Genomic DNA, 23,965 nt, shown 5'->3' on the forward strand with positions numbered 1-23,965 from the left:
CTCCGCCTCCCGGATTTATGCCATTCTCCTGCCTCAGCCTCCCAAGTAGCTGGGACTACAGACGCCTGCCACCATGCCCGGCTAATTTTGCTGGTTGGTTTTTTTTGTTTTTTTTTTTTTCAGTAGAGACGGGGTTTCACCGCGTTAGCCAGGATGGTCTCGATCTCCTGACCTCCTGATCTGCCCGCCTCAGCCTCCCAAAGTGCTGGGATTACAGGCGTGAGCCACTGCGCCCTGCCAAAGAATGCTGTTTTTATGTCCACCAATCAGCATTAGCAAGAGATGCCGCCTGAAAATTAGCTGATGGGGCCTCTAAAATATAACAACAGCTGTCTGAGTCGTGGGGCTTCTGGTCAAGGGCACTAAGTTGGGTTTCATGTCTACTTCCCTTAGCTGGCACATTATTAACAATTATACTCGCATTGACCATGTTGGACCATGTTTGTTAAATCTTTTAACCAAATGTATTTTTTCTCACCTAGAGGCCATTAAGCTTCAAATGATCATGCAGCAGGGCTTCTATCCAGGGAATGATGCCAGCCCTGGCCATCAAGAAGTCATCCTGTCTCCACTAGACAGAGCAGGGTGAGAGTTCCATGGTCCCCAGTAGGTAGGGACTGTGCCCCAAACGGCATGAAGCAGTTACAGAGGAAAGACTGTCAGTCCCTCTGCCTCCTGTAAATATTTGATATTATGTCTCTCAAGAGGGAATGAGGCAGGAGAATAGGGTCTGGAGACAGGGAGCCTTCACTTTAGCCTCTGATTGGTCGCAGGCCAAATCTTCATTTGCATAGGGTGTAATTTAACTTCAGCCTCCAATTGGTCATGGGCCACGTCTTCATTTACAAAGGGTGTAACCAATAGGAAACCTCTAAAGAGTACTTAAACCCCAGAAGATTTTTCAACTGGGGTGCTTGAGCCACTTGCCCAAGCCTGCTTCTGCTCTGTGGAATGTACTTTCACTTCAATAAATCTGTGCTTTTGTTGCTTCATTCATTTGTTGTTTTGCTTGTGCATTTTGTTCAATTCTCTGTTCAATACGCCAAGAACCTGGACAACTTGTAGTCAAGACCCTCCACTGGTAACACCCTGAGCATGATATTTGTGATGACATCAAGGAAGAACACACTGTGGAATTAGACACCGGCTCCCCAAGTGAGGAGTTGAGCAATGCTAGAGAGGTAAAGAAACAGACAATCTTACAGAAGGAAGAAGAGAGGATTCAGCCAACTAAAACCCCTTCATCTTCTCAAGAACCCCCAATGAAGGAAACTTGGGGGGAGATGAGAGCAAAGGATCACCAAATAATGCTTCATCCTCCATGAATCCTGAAGTGAGGCTTAGTAGCCCCCCAGGGAAGCCCAAAGACTCATCCAGTGTTGATGATCAGTCAGTGGGGACCCCAGTTGGGCCAGAAACTGGAGAGAAAGATGGACCAGAAGAAGAGGAAGAAGAGGACTTTGATGACCTCACCCAAAATGAGGAAGATGAAATGTCATCAGCTTCTGAGGATTGTCTGTCCCAGAACTCCAGGTGAGAGCTAGAGAATACTCTCAAGTATTTTGTGGACTCAGTAATATGTTTAACTTATTGATATGCCACCTGCTTGCTTGCTGCACTATGGATAGTCCTAAAATCATTTGTATTTGATTTGTGAATGCATTGTGGGACATGATTGTGGGGTTGAGGTGAAATGAGATGGAAAGGATGACATTTTACTTATTACATTAAACTCATTTACACATTAAATTGAATCACCTGACCATACTTTAAATGCCTTAAAAAATAGTAAATAGGGCCAGGTGCGGTGGCTCATGCCTGTAATCCCAGGCATGGGAGGCCAAGGCAGGCGGATCACCTGAGGTTGGGAGTTCGAGACCAGCCTGACCAACATGGAGAAATCGTGTCTCTACCAAAAATACAAAATTAGCCAAGCGTGGTGGTGCACGCCTGTAATCCCAGCTACTCGGGAGGCTGAGGCAGGAGAATTGCTTGAACCTGGGAGGTGGAGGTTGCAGTGAGCCAAGATCACACCATTGCACTCCAGCCTGGGCAACAAGAGCGAAACTCCGTCTCAAAAAAAAAAAAAAAAAAAGTAAATAGGCCAGACTTGGTCGCTCACACCTGTAGTTCCAGCACTTTAGGAGGCTGAGGTGGGAGGATCACGACACGAGGTCAGGAGTTTGAGACCAGCCTGGCCAACATGGTGAAACTCTGACTCTACTAAAAATACAAAAATTAGCCGGGTGTGGTAGCATGCTCCTATAATTTCAGCCATTCAGGGGGCTGAGGCATGAAAATCCCTTGAACCCAGGAGGTGGAGTTTGCAGTGAGCCAAGATTGTGCCGCTGCACTCCAGCTTGGGTGATGGAGTGAGACTCTGTTGCAAGAAAAAAAAAAAAAAGAAAGAGGCACATAAATATGGGCTAAGGCAAAGGAAAACTATTTTCAGGGTAGAGAAGTTTTCAAAAGGCATCTTTTCCACTTTCCTGCTGTCAGGCCCAATGTCAGCTATCGCTGGGATTTCATAACTCAGGGAATTCCACTCTGACAGCTTTAGTGGGCTCCCCATTGTTTAACTTCAGATTATCCTGATACAGCTTTGTGCTGTTCTGCAATTCATGAGCCACTAGGAGCCATAAGTACTCTTTGGAGGGTTTTACAGGAAACAATGGAGAAACTGACTTGGCTGGCATCTGAAAGGCGCATGAGTCAGGAGGGTAAGTCTGAAGAAGAGAATTCTCAGGAGGAGAACTCTGAGCCGGAGGAAGAGGAGGAAGAAGAAGCAGAAGGAATGGAAAGCCTGCAGAAAGAGGATGAAATGACGGATGAAGCAGTTGGGGACCCTGCTGAGAAGCCTCCTTCTACTTTTGCCTCGATGGCTCCAGAAGTGGAGACCAGCAGAACTCCACCAGGTGAGCTAGGCAAACCTATACTGAAGGACCATTCTCACTTAACCTCATTGTCTAGAGGACAGTGTGCAGAGTGGGTGGCTTATAAACCAGGTGGATTTCCAGAGGAAACCCTTTGGATCTCTTCTGCAACCCCGCTCCCCCAAAACACATTTAATGTGGTATCTTTGTGGAGAACAGATACTCAGATATTTTGAAATGGAGTTTTTGCTCTTGTTGCCCAGGCTAGTGTGCAGTGTCATCGCGATCTCACCTCAGTGCAACCCCCACCTCCAGGGTTCAAGCAATTCTCCTGCCTCAGCCTCCCAAGTAGCTGGGATTACAGGCACATGCCACCCCCAGCTAAATTTTTTTTTGTATTTTTAGTAGAGATGAGGTTTCATCACGTTGGCCAGGCTGGTCTCCAACTCCTGACATCAGGTGATCCAACCTTCTCGGCCTCCCGAAGTGCTGGGATTACAGGCGTGAACCACAGCTCCTGGCCTACTAAAAAATTTTTTAAATTGATTCTCATCCATTGCTAGATTTGTATTAGCTTCGTTCACTTTATTTATTTATTTATTTGAGACGGAGTCTTGCTCTGTCACCCAGGCTGGAGTGCAATGGCACGATCTCGGCTCACTGCAACCTCCGCCTCCCGGGTTCAAGCAATTCTCCTGCCTCAGCCTCCCGAGTGGCTGGGATTATAGGCGCCCACCACCCGACCAATTTTTGTATTTTTAGTAGAGACAGGGCTTCACCATGTTGGCCAGGCTGGTGAACTCCTGACCTCAAGTGATCTGCCTGCCTCAGCCTCCCAAAGTGCTGGGATTACACGTGTGAGCCACCATGCCCGGCCATTCTAGTTTTGTTTTTAGGAGGTGTGTGACTTTGGACAAAACATTTAGCCTTTTGAGTTTCCTTATCTATAACGACATAGCTCTCCCAACCTTGCTGTGTGGAATAAATAAAAGTTTTTGCAAATCAATATATAGTGCTTCAAAAATGTTAACATGTTACTAAGGATCAGTGAATACAGCCCTCCTCCTTTCTTAGGTTTCCCACCGTTTTCGAGAACTCATGCAGCTCTTCCACACTGCCTGTGAAGCCAACTCCGAGGATGAGGACGATGCAACCAGTACCAGCAATGCAGACCAGCTGTCTGACCATGGGGACCTTCTGTCTGAAGATGAGCTGGATGAATGAGACTCTGGGAATCATCTACACAGGACCAAACCCAACAGGCGCCCTGGCACTGGGGAGGCGGGTAGTTGTACTCCGCTTATACAGTCCTTGAGCCCAGTTTACAGATCTGGAGAGCAGGAGACCAGGACCAGGACAAAGGCTGGAGGATGGAGTAGGACCCAGGGGCTCTGCCATCCTAGGCATCATTCAAGGTCTTTTATGAAGACTTTACAGATCTCCTCTGTAAATAGCATCGAGAGTGGAGTTCAGCTCCGTTCTCTACTTTTTTTTGGTCTGATGGCACATATTTATTGTTCTGTGGTCTAATCGCAGTGTTTCTAAATGTAAAATGTGCATATGTTGGTGTAGCTAGTCCCGCGACATTGAGCTCCTCTGCACGAAGACACTGGGCTCCTGCATCCAGCTGTTTTTATTGCAAACTAGCTCCTTTCTCCCACACTGGGAACTTTAGTCCACGAGGCTGTCACCATCCTGGTAGCACTGGGCCAGACTTTGTAGCTCCTGCAGCAGCTCTGCTACATCATCGTGCTCCACTCCAGCATCCATGAAGCTGGCCCAGCGCCGCAAGTCGAGTTTGGTGAGGTCTCTGGCCAAGGCTTCCAGGGTCTGGTGCAGGGACGAAGAGGAACACAGTGCCCCAAACACTGGGACGCTCTCCACTGCTGTGGAGGGAGAGGAAACAGAGACCTGTAGATGGATGATTATTCTGCCCTGGGACTCTGCCAAACTGATAAGGAAGTCCAACCTTAGTAGACTTGATTGTAAACTCAACAAATTTGGTGTATTGTCCCCTTAGTACACCAGTACTCCAAAGGAAGAATGCTTTTCTTGGGAGCCATAGGGTGAATAAAGGAATGTTTAACTGTGGACTTTTTCGCACTTTTAATCCAGGAATGGAGATAGTAAAAACTCTCCCATACTTGAAATCTCAGTTTTCTTCACCTCCTACCTACCTGCTCCCTTGGGGGAACCATCCAGAACCATACCCGGTGGACTGCAGCTTGAGAAGAGGTGGGGGTAAGGAGGAGCCACCCTGCAGGGAGTCAGCAGCAGATGGGAAGAACTGTGGGGGCAGAGAACAGCCACTAAGTGCGTAAGAAGTCAAGGGAGGGTTATGGTTGGCAAGAAGGGCAGGAGCAACCGTTACACTGACCTCATGACTCCAGGCTGCTGCTGTTGTAAATACTGAGCCAAGACTTCTTCCCCAGTGGTACATGCATGAAGGGCGGAGGGTGGAGGTGTCCCCAGGGTGAGCTGGCTGCCAGAACAAAGCCCAAACCACTATTAGTCTGTGGCAGCATGAATAAGAAACTAAGAATTCTTATGTTATCAGGCCATCAGCTGGATCAAGGTATTCAGAGCCCTTTTTTTTTTTTTTCCTTTTTAAGGGGTGGGGAGGGAACAACATCATTAGAATGCCCCAGAGAAATTAGGGGGAAAAGGATATGAAACAAAAATCTGACAAGGACTCCTAAGGACCAACAGCTCTCACCTCGTGTGGCATGCTCTGTCTATACCCCTCAGCACCACTGACTGGGCAAAGCAACGTGTTCCAGAAGGCTCCCCACATGCAGACAGTGGGGTCCATGGGGTGGCTCCTCCAAACTGCATCAGGGAATCAGGAAGGGACTGGCCTGGAGCCAAGGGGAAAGGGATGATTGCTCCTGCTGTCACCACCTAAAGAGAAGGAAGAGAACACGTTATAGGACATTTTCTCAGCACTGACCCAACCCCTCACAAAGCTTCATACCTTTTTCCCACAGAAGCTCAGCATGTCAGCCAGATGAACCATGGAAACTGGAGAGGAACAAAGGCGATAAGGAACAGTGACTGTGTCCAGGGCTGTAGCCAGGATGGCACTGCAGTGGAAGGGCAGAGTGGCCTGTAAGAAGACACCAAGAGGGGCACTTGGCCTCAAGCCTGGAAAAGAATGTGTGGAGGCAGAATATTAACACCAGAAAGATCCAGGGGATGAAGCAGGGGTATGTTTGGCCCCAGGCTGGACAAGCATAGGACAGTGTGATCTGAGAGGCCACATCACAGCTGAGTTCAAGCTCGGGCCTCAGGAACAGAGCCAGTAACAGACAGCGGCTGACTGGGAGTATGAGGAGGCCCTGTAGCCTGCTGCAGTCAGAACAAGAGCACCGAGACTTACATCATAATGCAGGTAAGGGAAGTTGACAGGTGGCTCAGGTCGCAGGCCCAGGCTCCCACCCAAGGACAAGGGGCAGACGAGAGAGCTGTGAGCAGTCAGGTGCACGAGACCAAAAGCTGTGTTTAATAGACGATAGATGTTTCTCTGGGCCTCCTGGTGAAGAAAGAGTAGTTTGCATTAAGGAACTCTCCCACTGGGATTCTCATTTCTCCCTCCCCACCGTGTGACTGTTTACTTCTCTAAGTTCCACTCACCCCACGATGGTAGGGACCAGGTAGCAGGCCCCACGTTATTATTCCCCGCCCTGAATATTCATCTTGTAGCAGCTCTGCCGCCTTCGCGCCTACCCCAGAGAAGCCATCATGCAGGTCACACAGGATCTGGAAGCCCTGGGCGGAGGTGAGTGATGAAAGATAGTTAGCAGGATGAGAAGAGCTTCCACCCTGGAGTGCACGTTTCCACGTCGCTACCTGCAAGTAGTCACATTCCTCCACGTAGAAGTGCAGCCTGTCCTCCAGCTCTTCCTGGTACTTGGGTTCCTTTAGGACACTTTCCCCTTGGCCAAAAGCCTCCAGCCGACCTGCTTCCCTGCCACAAGTAAACACGATCCAAGACTTACATCTCTTCCCTCAACTCCTCAGCCTCTTGTCCTGGGGAAGGGCAGGGAAGATGGCCCCAAGAGCCTCATCCTGCATTGGTGGGGACCCACGTTTCTTGCCTCAAAGCCTCTGGGGTCCCCATACCCATCATGGTTGTACTTCTGAATCATACAGATGCTCCGGGGATGGAGATGGACTCTGAGGAAGTCTGACCAGACCCTGATGCTGGCCTCTGTAGGGATAAGTGGTTTTGGAGTTGTAGCAGTGGTGAGTGATGGGGAACCTGAAGACAAGCAGAGGGAATGTACCTTTCTCCACGTTTCTGCTCTACCCAAACCCCCATCCATCAGTATCTGGAGAAGTCTCACCTTTGCCATTGGGAATGGATTTGACCCTCCAAACACCATCACTACTCAGCACTCCCTGGGAGGGGTGAGAAAAATCTACATTTAGTTCCAGGCAGTTTAGAGGCAAAGGTTGCTTCATCCTCCTTGAGTTGGCTGGCCACACCACATAGCCTCCTTTCTGTTCACCGAGTCGCAGTCCTTAGGAAAAGGAGTGCTTTTTCCCAAAATATCATTCTAAGACATTTAAAATGATTAAAATCCCCTTTTACCTGCCCCTATGGAGACCCTCGGGTTGTAGCACTGGGTTAAAAAATTCAGGGCAGAGGCCCTCACCTCTGCACTCAGAAAGTCCTGGAGATAAGGGTTCTTGGGATAGAGTTCCTCTTTGTGTGTGGTGAGCTTCCCCTGCCTGAAAGAGATTGGAGATTGATCAAAGAAACTGCACTCTGATCAGAGTTATCCAGTGTTCTGCGTACATACACGATCCCCACCCTTATCCATACATCAATTACACACCATGCTATTGCAGCATCCAACTGTTTGTCCCTGTAGAGTCCACCTCCCTCTTGTAGGGAGCTCAAACTACCTGTACAGAAATAACAGAGACAATGTTAGGTCAAAGCCTGGGCACGCTCCCCCTCTAGCTAACCTTCCTCTGATCACCTGACAACCTGCTGTCACCATCTCTCCAGCACTTGGCTCTTCCAAGCTTTCTGGGATTTACACTAGTTGGGGGAAAAACCTTGGCCTAGGAGAATCTAGATTCCATCTTTCCGTTCCCCCCTTAGTCATTAGCTGTGGGACTGGGGGGAAAAACCACATCCAGGGGTCTGACAGGAGTGCTGTAGTTCAAGTCCTCACTGTCTCCAGGGCCTAGCAGCCTATTCCCGAGATGGCTCTTGAGCAACTGTCGTGGGCCCCTCGAGTGTTGGCATGTTGTGCTCAGCTCCTCATCTCTGGTCCTGGAGCTCGGTAAGGTGGGAGGATCTTGAAGATAACGGCAGCGCAAAGACTAGGCACGCGGAAGGGAAACACGGGGCATCGGCTGACCCTGCCACCACCTCACCCTTCAGATCCATGAGGATGAGTCGCGGCGTGTAGGTCTCCTGGCCGTGCAGCGTCCGGCCCGTACGATACAGGACGTCGGGGCACAGCTCGCCCGGGGGCTCTTTGGCATCGGTCGCTCGGCCCAGCGCAGCATCCTGGGGAAGCAGAGAGGACCAGGCAGGCCGGCTGAACGTCGGGACTGTAGATCCCCAAGGGCTCCTCGGGGGCAGTTGCCGGCCGACCTCACCTGCTGGTTCCACCAGTGCGCCCCCACGAAACCGGCAAAATGTCCCAACTGCAGTGTGAGGACCTCCCGGGCCCCGCCCGCCATACTGCGCGGCTCCACGGGGCCGCAGCGCCCCAGCCCCGCCGCTCGCTGCTCCTAGCCGATTGGCTTGGCAGGCGCGTGGGCGGGTGTTATCCTCGGCCACCTATTGGTCCGCAAACACATCCTTTCCCATTGGAGAAACGATGCGCCGATCCGTTCCTGCTTCTTCCTAGACGTGACCCAGTCCGGCTTCTCTGTGGTTGCTGCGAGGGGCGGGGCTCCACGTTCCACGCCGTTGCTCCTGCTCCACGTTGGAGCGGGGTGGGCGCCGTCTCCGCCGCTGACGGGGCCGTCAGGGCGCGGGCCGCGGAAGGCTCTGCCTCGTACTTTCCTTGAGGTCTTATCCCTTCTCACAGATCTCTCCGCTGGCTGATAGCTCCCTGGGCAAAAATAAAACCTTGCCAGAAAAGCGGAAGCTCCCCTAAAGCCTCCCATGCCTCCTCATCTCTTCAGAAGTCACGCGGACCACGACTAATACCCTGTGGACTGGCCTAGCTATCATATCTTTATCATTTACATGTATTTGTCTATCTCTGTGTATCTAACACCTTATGTAAATAGAGTATATATCTGTTGGCGTCTTTTGCTCAATATGGTTTATGTAATTCAGATTTTTGCATATATCTATAATTCATTTTCATCGCTGCAGAATAGTCCATTGTATGAATACACCACCACTGATCTATTCTAAAGAAAGAATAGGCTGGGCGCGGTGGCTCACGCCTGTAATCCCAACACTTTGGGAGGCTGAGGCGGGCAGATCACTAAGTCAGGAGACCGAGACCATCCTGGCTAACACGGTGAAACCCCGTCTCTACTAAATATACAAAAAAAATTAGCTGGGCGTGGTGGCGGGCGCCTGTATTCCCAGCTAATCGGGAGGCTGAGGCAGGAGAATGGCGTGAACCCGGGAGGCGGAGCTTGCAGTGCGCGAAGATCACGCCACTGCCCTCCTGCCTGGGCGACAGAGCGAGACTCTGTCTCAGAAAAAAAAAAAAAAAAAAGAATATATTCTACTGATAATAGCTTTTGGTATTGTTTCCAATTTTTGGGCTATTAGGTGCTATGATTAACATTCTTGTGTGTATTTAGAAAGAAGGCAAGGGCCAGGCGCGGTGGCTTACGCCTGTAATCCCAGCACTTTGGGAGGCCGAGGCGGGAGGATCAATTGAGGTCAGGAGGTTGAGACCAGCCAGGCCACCATGATGAAACCCCGGTCTCTACTAAAAATATAAAACATGTAGCCGAGTGTGGTGGCGGGCGCTTGTACTCCCAACTACTCAGGAGGCTGAGTCAGGGAATCATTTGAACCTGGGAGGCAGACATTGCAGTGAGCCGAGATCGCGCAACTGCACTCCAGCCTGGGCAACAAGAGCAAACCACCTCTCAACAACAACAACAACAACAACAAGAACAACAACAACAAAAAGGCCGGGCGCGGTCGTTCACGCCTGTAATCCCAACACTTTGGGAGGCCGAGGCGGGCGGATCACGAGGTCAGGAGATCAAGACCATCCTGGCTAACAAGGTGAAACCCCGTCTCTACTAAAAATACAAACAATTAGCCGGGCGTGGTGACGGGCGAGGTCTGTAGTCCCAGCTACTTGGGAAGCTGAGGCAGGAGAATGGCGTGAACCCGGGAAGTGGAGCTTGCAGTGAGCCGAGATCGCGCCACTGTACTCCAGCCTGGGCAACAGAGCCAGACTCCATCTCAAAAAAAAAAAAAAAAAAAAAGATAAGGCAAATATTGCTTGGGCGCCGAGGCTCATGCCTGTATTCCCACGTTTTGGTGAGGGTGAGGCAGGAGGATCGCTTGAGTCCAGAAATTCAAGAATTTGAGGCTAGACTGGACAATGTAGTGAGACTCCCCCTCCCCACAGCCTCTCTATAAAAGAATTTCTCAAAAAATTAGCTAGGCAGCCCACATCTGTAGTCCTAACCAGAGGCTAGGGTGGGAGGATCGCTTCAGCCCAGGAATTAGAGGCTGCGGTGAACCATAATTGGACCACTGCACTCCAGCCAGAGACAGAGGGAGACCCTGTCTCAAAATTTTAAAAAGTAACAAAATGTTAATTGAATCTAGGTGAAGATTATAGGTGTTCTTTTGCAGTACTCTCTCAGCATTCCTGTAGGTTTGAAATTTTTTCAAAAAAAAAGCAGGCTGGGCGCAGTGGCTCACGCTTGTAATCCCAGCACTTTGGGAGGCCGAGGAGGGCAGATCACAAGGTCAGGAGATCGAGACCACGGTGAAACTCCGTCGCTACTAAAAAAAAAAAAAAAATCAGCCGGGCGTGGTGGCGGCCGCCTGTAGTCCCAGCTACTCGGGAGGCTGAGGCAGGAGAATGGCGTGAACCCGGGAGGCGGAGCTTGCAGTGAGCCAAGATCGCGCCACTGCACTCCAGCCTGGGCGACAGAGCGAGACTCCGTCTCATTAAAAAAAAAAAAAAGTTAGATGCTCTTATCTCTTCTGAGCTCTTTGTATTTTCACATGTATTATATTTAGTTTTATTTATTTATTTTGAGAAGGTCTCACTCTCTTTGCCCTGGCTGGAGTGCAGTGGTGCAATCTCCTAGCTCACTGCAGCTTCAACCTCTTGGGCTGAAGCGATCCTCCCACCTCAGCTTCCCAAGTAGCTGCAATTACAGGCATAGGCCACCGCACCCGGCTAATTTTTGTATTTTTTGTACAGAAGGGGTTTCACCATCTTGCCCAGGCTGGTCTCCTGAGCTCAAGCGATCTGCCCACTTCGGCCTCCCAAAATATTGGGATTACAGGTGTGAGCCAATGTGCTCAGTTACTATTTCACTTTTCTAAGTATGATGTGGGCTGAAAAGGTTTAATAGATACTCTGACAGTTTAAGGAAGTTCTCTGTCCTGATTTGCTAAGAGTTTTGATCATGAATAGATTTGAATGTTTTTTACAGCTTTCTCCAAACCAAGATAATTACATTATTTTATCCTTCCTTTGTTGTGCTAATGAATAAATTACATCGTTAGATTTTCATGTAATACTATCTTGCATTCCTAAAATAAACCTAAACTCGGCCGGGTGCGGTGGCTTACTCCTGTAATACTAGCACTTTGGGAGGCCGAGGTAGGCAGATCACGAGGTCAGTAGTTCGAGACCATCCTGGCCAACATAGTGAAAACCCTGTCTCTAGTAAAAATACAAAAATTATCTGGGCGTGGTGGCACGTGCCGGTAATCCCAGCTACTTGAGAGGCTGAGGCAGGAGAATCGCTTGAACCAGGGAGTCGGAGGTTGCAGTGAGCCAAGATTGCACCACAGCACTCCAGCCTGGTGACAGAGCAAGACTCCGTCTCAGACAAACAAACAAACAAAAAACCTAAATTCATTTATGTTGATTATCCTTTTAAAATATTGGGTCTGGCTGGGTGTGGTGGCTCACACCTGTAATCCCAGGACTTTGGGAGGCCAAGGTGGGCGGATCACAAGGTCAGAAGTTTGAGACCAGCCTGGCAAACATGGAGAAACCCCATCTCTACTAAAAATACAAAATTAGCAGGACGAGGTGGCGCGTGCCTGTAATCCCAACTACTCAGGAGTCTGAGGCAGGATAATTGCTTGAACCCAAGAGGCAAAGGTTGCAGTGAGCCAAGATAGGGCCACTGCACTCCAGCCTGTGCGACAGATGGAGACTCCGTCTCAAAAAATAAATAAATATAAAATATTGGATCTGGGCCGGCTGCAGTGGCTCATGCCTGTAATCCCAGCACTTTGGAAGGCTGAGGCAGGCGGATCACCTGAGGTCAGGAATTTGAGAACAACCTGACCAACATGGTGAAACCCTGTCTCTACTAAAAATACAAAAATTAGCTGGCAGTGGTGGCACGCGCATGTGGTCCCAGCTCCTCGGGAGGCTGGGGCAGAAGAATCTCTTGAACCTGGGAGGCCAAGGTTGCAGTGAGCCGAGATCACGTCATTGCACTCCAGCCTGGAAGACAGAGTGAGACTCCGTCTGAAAAAAAAAAAAGAAGAAAAAATAGAAAAAAAAAGTTGTATGTTGGCCAGGCACAGTGGTTCACACCTGTCATCCCCAGCATTTTGGGAGGCTGAGGCAGGCGGATCACTTAAGGCCAGGAGTTCGAGACCAGCCTGGCCAACGTGGCGAGACCCCGTCTCTACTAAAAATGGGTCGTTGACTGTGAATGTAGACCAGCACGGTGATAGACAAACTCTGTCAAAAAAAAAAAAAAAAAAAATTGGCTTTAATGATATATGAATGGGATTGGCTAATTTTCCTTTTCTTTAATGTTCTTGTCAGCATTTGATATTAGAGTAACAGTGGCCACAAAAACAAGTTGGGAAGTATTTCCCCTTTCTATTTTCCACAAGAAGTTATATGAGATTGGCATCATTTCTTTAAATGTTTGCTGGAGTTTACAGGCCAAGTTAATATAGACCTAGAGTGGGTTTTTCTTTGTTTTTGTTTTTAAGACATTATCTCATTGTCAGTCAGGCTGGAGGGAGTGCAATGGCTGGATCAGAGCTCACTGCAGCTTGAACCCCTGAACTCAAGTGATCCTCACACTTCAGCCTCCAGAGTAGCTGTGACTACAGGATTTTAAACCTTTTTTGTAGAGAGGAGGTCTTTCTATGTTGCTCAGGCTGGTCACGAACTCCAGGACTCAAGCCATCCTCCCACATCGGCCTCTGAAAGTGCTGGGATGACAGGAGTGAACCGTGCCCTGCCTGCAGTGTTTGCAGAAAAGTTTTCACCTATGAATTATTCAAGTTGTGTATTAGTATAGGAGTATTTAAAGTTTATTTTTTTGTGTGTCAATATTGGTAAGCCATATGTTTTTGGAAATTTGTCCATTTCATCTACAAATTCAGAGCTATTACTACCAACTTGTTTATTGTGAACTCATTTAACCTGTTTCACATCTGCAGGATCTGTGGTGATGTGCTTTTTTATTTTCAATATTGTTTTTGTTTTGCTTTGTTTTTTTTTTGTTTGTTTGTTTGTTTTTTGTGAGACAGAGTCTCGCTCTGTCACCCAGGCTGGAGTGCAGTGGCGCAATCTCTGCTCACTGCAAGCTCCGCCTCCCGGGTTCACGCCATTCTCCTGCCTCAGCCTCTCCGAGTAGCTAGGACTACAGGCGCCTGCCACCACGCCCGGCTAATTTTTTGTATTTTTAGTAGAGACGGGGTTTCACCGTGGTCTCGATCTCCTGACCTCGTGATCCGCCCGCCTCGGCCTCCCAAAGTGCTGGGATTACAAGCGTGAGCCACCGCGCCCGGCCTGCTTTGTTTTGTTTTGAGATGGAGTCTTGCTCTATTGCCCAGACTCGAGTGCAGTGGCACAATCTCAGCTCACTGCAACCTTCACATCCCAGGTTCAAGTGACTCTCCTGCCTCAGCCTCCCAAGTAGCTGGGATTACAGGTGCATGCCACCATGCCCAGCTAATTTTTGTATTTTTAGTAGAGATGGGGTTTCACCATGTTGGCCAGGCTGGTCTCAAAGTCCTGACCTCAAGTGATCTGCCCGACTCGGCCTCCCAAAGTGCTGGGATTACAGGCATGAGCCACCACGCCTGGCCTGTAATACACTTTAAATCAGCTCTAGATTACTTCTAATACCTAATAAAATGCCTACACATAACTTCCATCTTGTGGATTCAGGGTAGTACTTGGCACATGAAAATACAAGTTTTGCTTTTTGGAACATTATGGAATTTTTTTTTTTTTGACTGAAAGCAGATGTCCACTGTCTTCCTCACATGCTGTGATCGTGGCTTAGAGGTAGGCACAATGCCACTCCAGCAGCGAGGGGTTTGCGTTACTTAGGATCAGCAGCTCTTTTTTCCCTTCTTCTGTAGGAGCTAAAATGGAGACAAACACAGGTAAGTGGCAATTTCCTCCTGCTGCACTGTGTTCCCCAGAAAATCGTGTAGTCAGAGGCTACCATATCCAAATTACGTTCTGAGGTAATTATCATCTCCCAAGAGATCTTACTTCTAGACTCTCACCCCAACAAGCTACTCTTCTTTTGTATGCATTATTTCCTTTTCTGTGTCTACTCCTCCAATCCAGCATGGAGCTCTCCCTCCACTCCAAGAGTGTCTTCTGGACTTCACCCAGAGTGAGACTGTGCCTCAAAAAAAAAAAAAAAAGAAAGAAAGAAAGAAAGAAAAAACATAAGGGATTCTGGTGAAAATGTCAAGAATGAGACTCTGGCATCTGCATTTTTTTGTTTGTTTGAGACAGTCTCCCTCTGTTGCCCAGGGTGGAGTTGCAACCTCGGCTCACTGCCTTGGCCTCCTGGGCTCCATCAATTCTCCTGCCTCAGCCTCCCAAGTGGCTGGGATTACAGGCAGCCACTGCCACATCCAGCTGATTTTTGTATTTTTCGTAGAGACGGGATTTCAGCATGTTGGCCAGGCTCATCTTGAACTCCTGACCTCAGGTGATCCGCCTGCCTCGGCCTCCCAAAGTGCTGGGATTACAGGCGTGAGCCCCTGTGCCTGACCAAAGTGAATGTTTTCTAATCCATTTCTGCTTGGAGCCTTGAAGAAACATACATAAGGGATTCTGATGAAAATGTCCAGAATGCGACTCTGGCATCTGCATTTTTAACTAGCTCTTAGGTGACTCTGCTTTATATCCAGAGTTGAAGGCCCCTGGTCTAGACAGGGTATCCAAGAATCACCAGTGTAAAGAAGAATTTTTCCAATACATTTCTGGTTCCCTAAAAATATCTCGTCTGGAGAAAATCATGTAGTTGGAAATGTGCTTACGAGGGACTGGAGGATGCACCTTGAAAAGTCAATGAATCAACTGGATTTCACTTTGCTACCCACAAAATGGGAACAACTTACTGTTGCCTATTTATTTCACATGAATAAATGAGTTTCAAGTTATGAGTCCACTGTGGGCAAAATGTATGAAAGAAATTAAAAATGATACAGTTATTCCAACTCCAGTATCAGTTCTCCATGGCCTGTTGGTACCCAGGGCACAAGGAGGACAGAATCCATATAAAGACTACCTAGCACTCAAATTCTGGGAGTCTTGTCACCTGGCTCAGGAAGCACTCATTTGTTGTTTGTTGTTGTTGTTGTTGTTGTTGAGATGGAGTTTCGCTCTTGTTGCCCAGGCTGGAGTACAATGGCAAGATCTCCGCTCACCGTAACCTCTGCCTCCTGGGTTCAAGCGATTCTCCTGCCTCAGCCTCCCGAGTAGCTGGGATTACAGGCATGTGCCACCACACTTGGCTAATTTTGTATTTTTAGTAGAGACGGGGTTTCTCCATGTTGGTCAGGCTGGTTTCGAACTTGCAACCTCAAGTGATTCACCCACCTCGGTCTCCCAAAGTGCTGTGATTACAGGCGTGAGCCACTGAGCCCGGCCAGGAAGCGCTCATTTGTAGTTTTGAAATTCTTCAGCTAGGATGAAGCCTCTAAAGCTTGATCAAAGTGCTGTTTGTTGTAGTTGGACTGCAGAAGATCCCGGCAATTTTTCACCCAAAGATGAGCTTAAAAAAAGGCAGAAGAGGCCGGGCACAGTGGCTCGAACCTGTAATCCCAGCACTTTGGGAGGCTGAGGTGGGCGGATCACGAGGTCAGGAGATCGAGACCATCCTGGCTAACACGGTGAAACCCTGTCTTTACTAAATATACAAAAAATTAGCTGGGGACAGTGGCAGGCGCCTGTAGTCCCAGCTACTTGGGAGGCTGAGGCTGGAGAATGGCGTGAACCCGGGAGGCGGAGCTTGCAGTGAACGGAGATTGCGCCACTGCACTCCAGCCTGGGCGACAGAGTGAGACTCCGTCTCAAAAAATAATAATAATAAAATAAGTAAGAGGCAGAAGAAAACAAACCAGGCAGAAACTGTACTGAACTGGAAATATTCCAGTCTCTTTAAGTTATGGGAAATGACTTTAGTTTCCAATATATATTTCTTTTCTTTTTTTTATTTTTTGAGATAGTGTCTTGCTCTGTTGCCCAGGCTAGAAGGCAGTAGTGAGATCACAGCTAACTGTAACCTTGAACTCCTAGGCTCAGGCGATCCTCCTGCCTCAGCCTCTCAAAGTGCTGGTGAACCACTGTGCCTGGCCTTGTCAGGTCTATCTTAGACTAAACATTATCATTGGAATCAATATATAAATCAGGCCAGGTGCAGTGGCTTACACCTGTAATCCTAGCACTTTGGGAGCTCAAGTCGGGCGGATCACTTGAGGTCAGGAGTTCAAAATCAGCCTGGCCAACATGGTGAAACCCTGTCTCTACTAAAAATACAAAAAAATTCAGCTGGGCATGGTGGCAGGTGCCTGTAATCCCAGCTACTCAGGAGGCTAACGCAGGAGAATCACTTGAACCTGGGAGGTGGAGGTTGCAATAAGCCGAGATTACACCACTGCACTGCAGCCTGGGCAACAGAGTGAGACTCCATTTCAAAAGAAAAAAAAAAGGAATAAATATACAAGCAAGGCTGAGTGCAGTGGCTCAAGCCTATAATCCCAGCACTTTGGGAGGCCGAGGTGGGCGATCACCTGAGGTCAGGAGTTTGAGACCAGCCAGACCAACATGGTGAAACTCCAACTCTATTTAAAAAAAAAAAAAAAAAAAAAAAAAAAAAGCCCCAGCGCAGTGGCTCATGCCTGTAATCCCAGCACTTTGGGAGGCCAAGGCGGTCGCATCACGAGGTCAGGAGATCGAGACCATACTGGCTAACACAGTGAAACCCCGTCTCTACTAAAAATACAAAAAATTAGCCGGGCGTTGTGGTGGGCGCCTGTAGTCCCAGCTACTTGGGAGGCTGAGGCAGGAGAATGGCGTGAACCCGGGAGGCGGAGCTTACAGTGATCCGAGATAGTGCCACGGCACTCTAGCCTGGGTGACAGAGCGAGACTCTGTCTCAAAAACAAAACAAAAGAAAGAATAAAGAATCAATGTATAAAGCATACCAAGTGGATTAAAAATCACTTCTGTGTACTAGCAGGTTTGAAAGGTAAGTCAGAAAATGTGGATGTTATGTGAGTAGCCTTGTTTAAAAAAAGAAAATGTAGGCCAGGCGCCATGGCTTATGCCTGTAATCCCAGCACTTTGGGAGTCCAAGGCAGGAGGATCACATGAGGTCAGGAGTTCGAGACCAGCCTGGCCAACATGGCAAAACCCTGTCTATACTAAAAATACAGAAATTAGCCAGATGTGGTGACGCATGCCTGTAATCCCAGCTACTGGGGAGGCTAAGGCAGGAGAATCGCTTGAACCCGGGGGATGCAGGTTGCAGTGAGCCGAGATCATGCCACTGCACTCCAGTTTGGGCGACAGAGCGAGACTCCATCTCAAAAAAAAAAAAAAAAAGAAGAAGAAAGAAAATGTGGATGCACACAATATTTAACAAAAAAGGGATATATGCAAAGTGTAATATCCCTTAAGTTTTGACAACTTATACTGACAACTCTAGAATGCTGACAAATAGTAAAAGGCTCTGTGGGTACTCAGAATTGTTAACCGATGGCAAAAAAATAAAAAACAAAAAAAACCCCGTGGTGACCTCTAAGGCAGGAGTTTATGCTCATAGGTATTAAATATCAAAAGAAGGACTGTTTAGCATCAAAAGGCTTCAGGAAGCTTTTAGCCCAATTTCCTTTTGTCACATTGACTTCACCTTGTAACCTGCTTGGCAGTAATACCACGAAGAAATCATGATGGATGAGCTCAGACTGCTCTACATCTGGAGCAAAGGCTTTTCTTTTTTTTTTTTCTTTTCTGAGACAGCGTCTTGTTTTGTCGCCCAGCCTAGAGTGCAGTGGTGGGATCTCAGCTCACTGCAGCCTCCTCCTGGGCTTAAGCTCAGGCAATCCGCCTGCCTCAGCTTCCCAAAGTGCTGGGATTATAGGCATGAGCCATCGTGACTGGCAAAGGTTTTTTCTTTAGCTATCAGATCCCTGTTAGAAAATTAAAGCTACAAGACTACCATGGTAACAAGATAACTGAACCTAACAGAGAGAAGACAAGACAGGAAGTTCTTACCATCTGGAATACGTAGTATCAGCCAGTCCTGTTTTGCACAGAAATGAGTAACATGGCAAAGACTGAGTGTTTTTCCGGTTCCCTTCTCACCATCTAAAGTACATGTTGTTAAAGAAAACATGACTACAAGGTGACTAGAAAGGTCACTTGTACTGTCAACAGTACTTATGGGTTTTTTTTGTTGTTGTTGTTGTTTGAGACGGAGTCTCGCTCTGTTCTCTGGGCTGGAAAGCAGTGATGTGATCTTGGCTCACTGCAACCTCTGCCTTCCGGGTTCAAGGGATGCTCCTGCCTCAGCCTCCCAAGTAGCTGTGATTACAGGTGTGTACCACCACACCTGGCTAATTTTTTTTTTTTTTTTTTTTTGAGACGGAGTTTCGCTCTGTCACCTAGGCTGGAGTGCAGTGGCGCGATCTCGGCTCACTGCAAGCTCCGCCTCCCGGGTTCACGCCATTCTCCTGCCTCAGCCTCTCCAAGTAGCTGGGACTACAGGCGCCCGCCACCACGCCCGGCTAATTTTTTGTATTTTTAGTAGAGACGGGGTTTCACCATGGTCTCGATCTCCTGACCTCGTGATCCGCCCGCCTCGGCCTCCCAAAGTGCTAGGATTACAAGCGTGAGCCACCTCGCCCGGCTGAGCCACCGCGCCCGGCTACCTGGCTAATTTTTGTATTTTTAGTAGAGACAGAGTTTCACTATGTTGACCAGGCTCATCTTGAACTCTTGGCCAAAAGTGGTTTGCCTGCCTTGGCCTCCCAAAGTGCTGGGATTACAAGTGTGAGCTACTGCACCTGGCCAGTGTTGATATTTTTTTAAAGAAATCCCGGCCGGGTGCGGTGGCTCACACCTGTAATTCTAGCACTTTGTGAGGTCGAGGCAGGTGGATCACCTGAAGTCAGAAGTTCGAGAACAGCCTGACCAACGTGGAGAAACCCTGTCTCTACTAAAAATACAAATTAGTTGGCCGTGGTGGCACATGCCTGTAATCCCAGCTACTTTGGAGGCCGAGGCGGGAGAATTACTTGAATCAGGGAGGCAGAGGTTGTGGTGAGCTGAGATGCGTCATTGCACTCCAGCCTGTGCAACAAGAGTGAAATTCCATCTAAAAAAAAAAAGAAATTCTGGCCGGGCGTGGTGGCACGTGCCTGTAATCCCAGTGCTTTGGGAGGCCGAGATGGGTGGATCATCTAAGGTCAGGAGTTTGAGACCAGCCTGGGCAACATGGTGAAACCCTGTTTCTACTAAAAATACAAAAAATTAGCTGGGCATGGTGGTGCGTGTCTGTAATCCCAGATACTGGGGAGGCTGAGGCAGGAGAATTGCTCGAACCCAGAAGGCGAAGGCTGCAGTGAGCCGAGATCGTGCCACTGCACTCCAGCCTGGGCAGCAGACTGAAACTCCGTCTCAAAAAAAAAAAAAAAGGAGTGGCTGGGTGCTGTGGCTCACACCTGTAATCCCAGCACTTTGGGAGACCAAGGCAGGTGGATCACCTGGGGTGAGGAGTTCGAGACCAGCCTGACCAACATGGTGAAACCCCCCCTCCCTACTAAAAATACAAAAAAATAGCCAGGCGTGGTGGCACATGCCTGTAATCCCAGCTACTTAGGAGGCTGAGGCAGGAGAATCGCTTGAACCCAGGAGGCGGAGGATGCAGTGAGCCGAAATCACGCCACTGCACTCCAGCCTGGGCAACAGAGCGAGACTACTTCTAAAAAAAAAAAAAAAGTTTGGAATTACCTGTCAAATCCTACATCAATCCAATTGTTTTGTTAGGATTTAGTTTCCCTCTTGTTGCCCAGGCTGGAGTGCAATGGCGCTATCTCAGCTCACTGCAACTCTGCCTCCCAGGTTCAAGTGATTCTCCTGCCTCAGCCTCCCGAGAAGCTGGGACTACAGGCGCCTGCCACTATGCTCTGCTAATTTTTTGTGTTTTTAATAAAGACAGGGTTTTACCATGTTGACCAGGCTGGTCTCCAACTCCTGACCTCAGGCGATCCGCCTGCGTTGGCCTCCCAAAATGCTGCAATTACAGGCATCAGCCACCAAGCCCAGCCTTGTCTTCTCATCTGTGACCAAGACTTTGAAAAGTGGATAAGGTCTGGTATTCACTCATGTCTTTGTCTTTTGTATTTTTGAGGCAGGATCTTGCTCAGTTGCCCAGGCTGGAGTGCGGTAGTGCAATCACTGCTCACTGAGGCCTCGGCTTCCCAGGCTCATAAGATCCTCCTGCCTCAGCCTCACAAGTAGCTGGGACCACAGCTGTGCACCACCACCCCTGGCTAATTTTTTGACTTTTTTTTTTGATAGAGATGAGGTTTTGCTATGTTGCCCAGGTTGGTCTTGAACTCCTGAGCTCAAGGGATCCTCCCACTTTGGCCTCTCGAAGTGTTGGGATTATAGGCGCGAGCCACCACGCCTGGACCATTCATCTCTTAAAGCTGGAAAAGATATCTCCCATTGTTTTGAGACAGCCTGCTGCCCAGGCTGGAGTGCAGTGGCGCGATCTCAGCCTTGACCTCCTGGGCTCAAGTGATCCTTGTACCTAAACCTCTTGAGGAGTTTGGACTACAAGCACATACTACTGTGCACCGCTAATTAAAATTTTTTGTGTGTGGAGTTGGGGACTCTCTCTGTTGCCCAGGCTAGTCTTGAACTCTTGGGCTCAAGTGATCCTCCCACCTCGGCCTCCCAAAGTGCTGGGATTACAGGCATGAGCTACTGTGCCCAGCCTCATTTTTTGTCTTAGCCAAGAATGCTGGTTGCTGTCCCCAAAGCCAGTATGTATATAAAGGTGGCCTAAATGATGATGCCAATTGCTCGTCAAAGTAAACCGTAGATGTAGGGGTAGCAGAGACAATTCTTGCCATCTGGATTCTTCTGTGCTGTGTATAGAGATGCTCCAGTCATGTGACAAGATCATCTGCATGCTGCTGTTTCCATAGAAACCACAGAGGAATTGGCAGATAAAAGGACTGCAATTACAGAGAAAGCTGAAAGACACTTCAGTGGCTTGATTCATTTATTCTACTTCATTTTGTGTTTGTGAAAATAGGTGAAAGCTAGAGATATATTTAAAACACACCCTGCTGAGATCATGTTTTGGGTAATGGGTGATTATTTTTTTCTTTCCACACAGACTATATTAAGATGGGAAGACTCAGAGGATAGGGGCAGGGAAAGAAAGCTATTGGTTCCTCACATTACAGCACACACCACAAATTAATTTCATTTATGAGAGACAGCAACAAAAAGAAATCAATATCCAGTCTAATGGGGAACTGGACTAGAAAATGCAACACTAGATACTGCTAGAATCCTGGCTTCTGCAGACAAAATTCACTTTAAATGCTGCTCTTCTTATAACAAATCAAGTTATTTCCCTCTCCAGACCCTAGGAAATCCACTTACAAAACTGCAAAATAGCACCAGATTGGTTATTAGAAAAATTGGGTTCTGGGCCAGGTGTGTGGTGGCTCATGCCTGTAATCCCAGCACTTTGGGAGGCCGAGATCAGGAGATTGAGACTGTCCTGGCCAACATGGTGAAACTGTGTCTCTACTAAAAATATAAAATATAAAAATTAGCTGGGTGTGGTGGTGTTTGCCTGTAATCCCAGCTACTTGGGAGGCTGAAGCACAAGAATTGCTTGAACCCAGGAGGTGGAGGTTGCAGTGAGCAGAGATCACAGCACTGCACTCCAGCCTAACAACAGAGTGAGATTCCATCTCAAAAAAAAAAAAAAAGAAAGAAAAAGAAAAATAAGTTGAACTTAATAAGTATCGAGTATTCGACAACTCTATGCTCAGCAAAATCCATGGCACTAGGTGAATTCACTAGTCAGGATTACATGGGAGCAGGTATGGACGGAGCTGGCCAGTGTATGTTACCACAGTATCAGACGGGGACAGGGAAAATCTGGGTTCCAGAGTGCTATCTCAAGTGCACTATCTGAGTAAATGCAAATCTACTAAGTATCAGTTTCAGTTTTCCTATGCAAAATGAGGACAAGAACACAAATTATAATCCCTGAGAAACCCCATATACATATTAGTAACTCACCAGTTTATTATCATTGGTGCGGGAAATAGCTCTGGGACTCTAAACTGGAACATGGTTATCTACGTGAGCAGAAATGCTTTGGCGTGCCTGGGTCCCCATGTGTAAAAAACATTCAGGGTCCAACTACAAGAGAAACCATTTCAATGTTTTGGGGTTATCAACTTAATTTTTTTTTTTTTTTTGAGGCCAAGTCTCTCGCTCTGTAGCCCAGGCTGCAGTGTAGTGGCGTGATCTTGGCTCACCGCAACCTCTGCCTCCCAGGTTCAAGCTATTCTCCTGCCTCAGACTCCAGAGTATCTGGGATTACAGCGCGCGCCACTGCACCTGGCTAATTTTTTGTATTTTTGGCAGAGACAGGGTTTCACTATGTTGGCCAGGCTGGTCTTGAACTCCCGACCTCAGGTGACCCGCCCACCTCTGCCTCCCAAAGTGCTAGGATTACAGGCGTGACCAACCACGCCCGGCTGGCGTTATAAAACTTTTTATGCTTGCTATAACACTGAGAAGGTGAGCCATGTCTGCAACAGGGATGTCACTAACATACATTTTCCTTCTATGTATAAAGGATCCTTGTTATTATTTATGATTCACTAAGTCCAATGACATTATTCATATTCTGTATCTGTTCCGGTCTGTGTATTGTCTTATCAGGGATCTGTCCCATATGGAAACAAACAATTCTGTCGGGGATTGTTCAGGAGCATACATAACATAGCCATTAAAAAACCTGAAGCACGGCCGCCCCGTCTGGGAAGTGAGGAGCGCCTCTGCCCGGCCGCCCCGTCCGGGAAGAAGTGAGGAGCGCCTCTGCCCGGCCGCCTCTGCCGGCCAGCCCGCCTGGAAGGGGGATTCGGCCGGCCACCATCTGGAAGTGAGAGTACCTCTGCCCGCCACCCATCCCTGCCCGGCCACCTATCGTCTGGGAAGAAGTGAGGAGCGTTTCTGCCTGGCCGCCCCGTCTGGGAAGTGAGGAGCGCCTCTGCCCGGCCGCCCCGTGTCTGGGAAGAAGTGAGAAGCGCCTCTGCCCGGCCGCTCCATCTGGGGGGTCTACCACGGAGGCCAGGAGCAATGTGGGGGCTGGACGTGGTGGCTCACGCCTGTGGTCCCGGCACTCTGGGGGGCGAGGCGGGTTGATCACTTCGGGCTAGGAGTTCGAGACCAGTCTGGCCAACTTGGCGAAACATGAAAAATACAACAGACAAACTAACCAACCAACTCAGTGACAACAAAACAGGTCTACCCTGGAGTCATACTCTAATTTTTTCTATTTTCCTCCCTTTCTGATCCTTTATCCCACTTTCTTTTTCTTCCTCTTCCTTCTCCCTCTTC

General features: G+C 48.4%; 2 protein-coding genes and 1 pseudogene across 11 annotated transcripts in view; 2 read left to right on the top strand and 1 right to left on the bottom strand.

Moving 5' to 3' along the window:
* The window catches only part of ASH1L (ASH1 like histone lysine methyltransferase), a 332,744-nt gene that overhangs the window by 38,064 nt on the left and 270,715 nt on the right, over positions 1-23,965 (top strand). The gene's annotated exons all lie outside the window — the stretch shown is intronic.
* LOC116467920 (GON-4-like protein) lies at positions 1,086-4,188 on the top strand (annotated as a pseudogene).
* Positions 3,849-8,686, bottom strand: MSTO1 (misato mitochondrial distribution and morphology regulator 1). 10 transcript variants are annotated; one of them, XM_058439190.1, is made up of 14 exons: positions 8,493-8,686; positions 8,265-8,400; positions 7,715-7,784; positions 7,532-7,607; positions 7,220-7,274; positions 6,996-7,134; positions 6,723-6,840; positions 6,600-6,641; positions 6,253-6,405; positions 5,848-5,979; positions 5,590-5,774; positions 5,251-5,355; positions 5,051-5,160; positions 3,849-4,759 (listed from the first exon to the last, which is right to left on the bottom strand). In XM_058439190.1, the coding sequence occupies exons 1-14, from the start codon at positions 8,574-8,576 to the stop codon at positions 4,545-4,547; spliced, it is 1,620 nt and encodes a 539-aa protein (XP_058295173.1). In that variant the 5' UTR covers positions 8,577-8,686; the 3' UTR covers positions 3,849-4,544. The 10 variants fall into 10 exon arrangements, with proteins under 10 accessions (XP_058295173.1, XP_032010169.1, XP_032010168.1 ...); XM_032154278.2 differs by having other exon boundaries at positions 3,849-4,756; positions 5,251-5,393; positions 5,591-5,774; positions 6,507-6,641; positions 8,493-8,680; XM_032154277.2 differs by having other exon boundaries at positions 5,251-5,393; positions 5,591-5,774; positions 6,507-6,641; positions 8,493-8,679.

Source organism: Hylobates moloch, unplaced genomic scaffold, assembly GCF_009828535.3.
Source record: "Hylobates moloch isolate HMO894 unplaced genomic scaffold, HMol_V3 SCAFFOLD_5, whole genome shotgun sequence".
In the NCBI taxonomy this organism is placed as follows: Eukaryota; Metazoa; Chordata; class Mammalia; order Primates; family Hylobatidae; genus Hylobates; species Hylobates moloch.

Excerpts from the sequence above, each read along its gene's own strand:
- MSTO1 (XM_032154270.2), bottom strand. The coding sequence starts at position 8,576 with ATGGCGGGCGGGGCCCGGGAGGTCCTCACACTGCAGTTGGGACATTTT. Across the intron at positions 6,406-6,506 it reads CTGGTCCCTACCATCGTGGG|GAGGCCCAGAGAAACATCTA; the intron begins GTGAGTGGAACT and ends TTTCTTCACCAG. Across the intron at positions 4,760-5,050 it reads TGGTTCCCCCAAGGGAGCAG|CAGTGGAGAGCGTCCCAGTG; the intron begins GTAGGTAGGAGG and ends CTCCCTCCACAG.